Source organism: Alligator mississippiensis, chromosome 2 (genome assembly GCF_030867095.1).
Source record: "Alligator mississippiensis isolate rAllMis1 chromosome 2, rAllMis1, whole genome shotgun sequence".
NCBI lineage: Eukaryota > Metazoa > Chordata > Crocodylia > Alligatoridae > Alligator > Alligator mississippiensis.
Genome location: NC_081825.1, coordinates 190,326,637 through 190,332,636, shown reverse-complemented (window position 1 = coordinate 190,332,636; position 6,000 = coordinate 190,326,637). Strand labels below are relative to the sequence as shown.

The 6,000-nt window shown below is 41.9% G+C and overlaps 1 protein-coding gene across 2 annotated transcripts in view; it reads left to right on the top strand.

Moving 5' to 3' along the window:
• Window positions 1–2,684: 2,684 nt before the first annotated feature.
• Window positions 2,685–6,000, top strand: part of OSBPL5 (oxysterol binding protein like 5) — a 305,973-nt gene continuing 302,657 nt past the window's right edge. For both annotated transcript variants that reach the window (XR_009460005.1, XM_059722599.1), the window contains exon 1: window positions 2,685–2,720. Coding sequence is in view for 1 of the 2 variants with exons in the window: in XM_059722599.1 (XP_059578582.1) it covers window positions 2,700–2,720 (21 nt within the window). In the remaining variant the exon portion in view is untranslated. The remainder of the gene's footprint in view (window positions 2,721–6,000) is intronic.

The following is a 6,000-nucleotide window of genomic DNA, read 5'->3' as shown; positions in this document are numbered from 1 at the left end:
GTTACACCAATAAGTTGGACATAAGATTTCAGAACCTTTTCTGATCTGAATGTCTGGATTTGGCAATTGGTTTGGATCTCAAATCAGGACAAACTGTTGAACTTAATGGAGAAGACTCCAGTATAAATGAGAAAACTACCAGGATCTGCGAAGTTTTTCTATTAAAAACAGATTGTGCTTATTGCAATGGCAATACTGTAGCTTTACCACTGTGTATAATTTTTTGACTTTACAATGCATTTTACCTCCAGGTTTTCTTTCTTTCATTTTTTGTATCCTTCTGGCCCACGGTCATATCTGACTTGAGCTCCTCTTATGCTTTTGCTAAACAAGGTTGTTAAGTGGTGGTTAGACAGTGGGCAGCTATTGAAGAAAAGTAAGGCTAGGTCTAAAATAATGCAGAGATGAGGGTGATGAAGGACTCAGAAATGATAAAATTATGTCAACTGGATCTTCAAGCAGTGGAAGTACAAGGAGGAAGGAAGGGGAGATTCATGAATAATGAAATACCAAGATATAAATAATGTATGATGAATTAATTCAAAAGCAGCAAAAGAAACATGGGTAAAGTTTATATCAACAAGGGGAAAATGGGATGTGACATGGTATTTATCCCAGAACATCTGTTTGCTGATATTTTTCTATTTGCTTTTCTCTCTATAGTATTTGATTAAGTCACTTGCCTGGGGTCGAAAGGAAATCTGTAGCTGAGCTGTGGAATTAATTAAATTCCTGTGTCCCAGGCCGGTACTCTTATAGATGCACCTTGCCATTCCATGCCATAGATGCTCTGTCAAATATTTCCCTCAGTCAAACATCTGTGCAGTCATTCTGAGGGCATTTTCATTGCAAGTATTTTCAGTTGAAAGGAATGGTGTCACTGTTCCTAATTACATGAGAAAAAAGAATCATGTTAATCCATACCAGGCTTCCCTGACTTCATGTAACATACAAGTTTTAACCTCCCTTCTGGGAGGTTTTACAGCTGCCAAGGAGGAGGCATAGGGCTTGTATTGCAGCATCTGTGTGATTTAAGAGAAAAATATCCATTTTTTTTCATATGGTTCATGGATCTGTTCATGCTAGTTCTTATGTCAATAATTTCAGAGTCAAAGGGCTGCAGTAATTCCAAAAAGTTATTACAGCTGAAATAGCCACAACGTATACTGCAGGCAAAGGTAAATTTTCACGCAGTAGAATATTTATATTTTTGCCAAGACAGAATATCACAATTTTTCTCATGCACATGAAGGTACATTGGCATCTACAGCTGGAAATAAGAAATCCCTGTGGACAACAGAGAATAACTTTGAGGAGAAACAAAGGACAGAGCTTTCTGGGCTAATTAAGGTGAAAACTTACTGGGGTGCCAATGTTCACAACACTAGTGAACATTTTGAGAAGAGTGGGCTTCAGATATTTTCCTGGAGATGAGCCTAATTTCCTACAGATGTACTAGGAAATATTCAAAATTCAAATCAAGTGCTTAATTTACATTATTTTATATTTGCAGATGATCTAAAAAGGCTGTCCCCTGAGTTACCTGGAAGGCCAACGTACATCTGAGATTCCATGTAAGGATTCACCCCGGTAGATAGCTTCATGCTACATCATAAACAGGAGGCATTTGTTAAAGATAACTGATTACAACCGCTGACAAAAACAAAACAAACTCCTGCTTCAATTGTGATGCATCTTTATCTCCCTTGTTAACCATGAACCACACCCTGCCTAGGTGACTATGTAAATAAGTGTGATTTGGCCATGCATGTAAGTAGCAAATAATTCTACAAGTAAATTCTCAAAGATTCCTCAAATATTCCTTAGTGATTTAAACTTCTTTCTGTGTACCTGTGTTGTGATTTTTTTTTTTTTTTTTTTTTTTTTTTTTTTTTTTTTTTTTTACTACACATAGATTATCAAAAAAAATTCTTGGATAGCAAGCATGCTCACGGGGGTTGTTTTCACAGCCCTAGTTGGTCAGCAGAGAATGGACCTCTTTCTGACTCCCTCTGCCCATTCAGTGTTCAATATTGTTGACAATGATCAACGCACTTTATCATGGAACTGCTATTAGTTTTGTAAAATGCATAGGAAAGAATAGGCAGGCCTATCACAAGCAGGATGCTAGTAAATGCTTGAGAAGCATTCTCAAATTCTGCCAATAGAAAGGATGTTTATTTGACTAATAAATTCTCAGGTATGTAATCAAAAGTAAGCAAACAACCCCCCCCCCCCAGGGCCCCACCATGAGGCAATTAAAGTCTTTTGTCTGACTTCAGTGGGCTTTGCATTTGGCCTCTTGTGAACAGGTATTGATTTTAGGGCTATTGAAGGTTTAATGGTGGTACAAGCATGCTTAAGACAGTATAGTCTGAGGAAGCCAATTCAATAATGAACTTTGACAGTACCAGTCTTCATCAGCTTTCAGGTGCGTGTCTCAGGGCACTAATGTGCCAGCTCCTTTAAGGGGAGAAACTGCCTAGGGAGAGGGCCCTAGCAGTCAGGCAGGACCCCCCCAGGTGCAGGTCACCGTGGCAGCAGGAATGAGGGAATCAGCCTGCACCTGCAGGTGGTCAGCTAACCGGAAGAGGCAGGGCCTGGGGCACATAGAAACCCCAGGGCTGGGACTAGAGGGCAGTTGTCTGTCAGCAGCCAAGGGAGAAGGAGCTCTCTTAGAGGAAGCTAAGTGGATCTGTATGACTGCCTGCTATGCTCTGGTAGGGTTAAGATGCTCCAGAAGCTCACCAGGGGCCCTAGCCCCCACTAGTGCTGGGGGGGGGGGGGAGATTTAATCCTTTTAAAGGGACAGAGCACACCCTGGACTGCTTGCATTTTGTTATAGCCAGGGGGCTCGTAGTTTGGTTTCTGGTTGTAAACTGGTGGATTGGGCTGAGGCTACTGGGGAAGGAGGAGGCCTCATTGGGGGCTCACTACAGTGTGGGGACCCCAGCACCAGTGTGGGTGCACAGACAAAGAGGGGAGGGCAGACCCTGGTGCCAAGGTGCTCAGTTATGGAGGCTGGACTAAGCTGAGGCCTCAACTCAAGCAGACGTCAGTATAACATCTGTGAGGCTTGAGGCGTGGTAAAGCGGCGGTTTTGGAGCCACGTATCTAGCCCATAAGGCTGAGGGTGTCCTGTGAGGCATCCATTTTGAGCAGGGCTCAAAAAAGGGCCCAAGAACCCACAGAGTCAGTGGGGTCCATCAGGGCTGTGTCTAAATATAAACTCGAGGGCAGCCACCCTATATTATAATTACCCATGCAAGTCATGGCAGGTGAGGAAAAGGGTGCCTGTTGGGCAAGACTGGTATGGTCACGGAGCCCTAAGGGCATCACAGCCACTTTTTAGGGACCCCATCCTGTGACAGTGCAGTGTCACTGAACTTTCATAAGCTGTCATGAACAATTCAATCAGAACACTTCCACTTGAGAATTACACACTTCAATGGATCTACAACACTTTCATATGATCCTGGTGCTCCTATAGTCAGATGTCTTTTCAAGGGACAGTCTAATTCAGGAAGTGAATGACTTGGGAGGGGCCATGAAGTTATATCCTCTGATGGACTAGGTTCATAGCAATCTCTTCATCACAGGTCCTTGCCCAATGTATTTTATGAACAAATTGTACCTTGTTTTGGTTACTACATTCTGCAATGCAGTACATGCTAATGGATAGGACAGGACTTTAAGTACCTGTGGAGGGGAGGAAATGTTACCTGGATGACAGGTAAACATGCAGGTTAGCTACTGATAAAAGAAGCAAGAAATAGGTCTACAGCCCACCTCTTTATTGCTAAACACAAAAACAAACTGTTATTGCAGAGTCTATCTGGCTACCTGTGATAGCCAAACATAGATAATACATACTTATACCACTTGGGGAGACTCAAAAGTGGGCAGGAGGGTGGCATGCAGATTGGCATCGGGTCTTCTTGAATTGGCTAAGTTTTTTAATTTCCCTCCAGACTATACCCTATATTTAAAGCTGACTTATTCTATCTAATAAATACTCTCCAATTTAGCTTTTTTAATATTTGTTTTGCTAAAACTTTTGGGACTGGACTGAACCAGATCTTTTGTGGACTTGTAAGATGTCAATTAGCTGCGATTTATGCTCTTGTGAAAGTCACTCTTCTAGAGTGGAAGATTCCTTCTCTCCTGCCCTTCACCATTGTGAAATGCTGTTCTTTGTCATTTTAGTTTACAGTCTTCTCTGACAAGGCTGCCTTATTTTTAGAATTCTCTAAGAATCTTAACAAAATATATCTATTATAACAAATGGAATCTAATGCATTTGGTTAATCTAATTGTTGTTATAAGCTAAAGCTATAATATAGTATATGTGGATCATCTAATTTAAAGCCTTGTGCTCCATTTAATTGCATCTCATTAGTGGTGTAGCTGGACATGTTGATTACTTTTTTTACTTTGCTGACCAAGCTAGTTGTCATGTCTGCAAAGGTTTGTTTTACAGTCATTTAGAGAAGACAGGTTTTGAGTCCTTTTGTTTAGCCACACTTCTGCAGCTTGACCTAGGCACCTTGAAAATAGCCAAGATTGGGAAAAGAAAACATGGGAACCTTTCCCACCACTTCTGGATAATCCATGCCAGGGATGGTTGAAATTCTTGTCCCCCACTTCTTCTGGTAGCCTTGGCCAGTCCACCCCAAGTTTGCTCATCCTATTCTTCTCGGAGCATAAACACCACAGGTACCAGACTTCTGACCATATTACAGTACTGACCAGAAGTTCTCCAGCTTGCTCCGGTTATACAGATAATTCACATGAAATTTCCTTTCCCTTGTGCTCGTCACACACTGCACCTTTTTGCTGTAGTACTGGGCTTTTAATGCCATGATGGAAGCACATTTCAGCACTTTAAGCAGGGGTCTATTAGCTATTTCTGGAGACAATGGAATATCATTCTATAATTGTGAATGCTAAGTCACAAAAATTCATTTGTGAAAATGAATTTGATTTCAGTATAGCAAATGTATAGATACATAGCAAAAGAAAATGATGCTGTCATAGAATGGTTCCCCAAAATTAACCAACATCTGTTGGAATATCTGCCTCACAAAGCTCCAGTGTGCATTAAACTATATATAACACACCCAGTTCTTTCAGTAGAAAGATGTAGTTAGTCATATTAGTCTAAAGTCAATAGAATCTGAGCCATAACATCTGATGAATTAGGCTGTCACCTCCAAAAGCATATACTTCTCTGAAACCAGTTGGTCTCTAAGATGCCACCCTGTTCTATCCATGCCACACTGGATTCTTTTGACTGTTAATCACTAGAATGGATACATCTAAATTGTTCATTGTCCTACATCTTGTGTTGTCATTTGTACCCGTGTGAAGTAGGTGAAAAGCGATGCCCTTCTCATCTGCACAAGGGAAGAATTTAGTCTCCTGAGGTTTAGGCATCGAGGCCCGGGATTTATACAAAAAAAAAAAAAAAAGCTTACCCATTTAGTGCCTACAAGAGTTAATTCTGTGTCTGTAGTTGCTGTGCTTCATTTGACTGCCAGCTTTTTATGGATTTTAGAAAAACCACAGCCTAGTGGCCAGGGTGCCAATTTAGAAGATTGGGTTCAGTTCTGTGCTCTGACAGGCCCTGCATATGGCCTTGGTCAAGTCACTGAGGCAGTGACAAACATAACTTTTAACCATCTCCGGGGCAGGTGGGAGGAGTTGCCACTGGTGAGTGCATAGCTGTTATAATGTAACTGTTACATCTATGCTCTTATCATGATACAAGTGTAGCCAAGCTGCTGTAACTTTAATCCTGTTTTATTCATGGCTACAGTTACGGAGCTTTAGCTTACTTTATAGGACAGGCTTGTCCAACATATGGCCCGCGGGCCACCATGTGGCCTGCCAAGCCATTTTATCTGGCCCGTGGCAGTGGCGGCAGGGCCATGGCGAGGTGGGCAGGGCCGGCTTGTGGACCCCAGCCGGCAGTGAGGGGAGGGGAGCTGCTTACCTCTG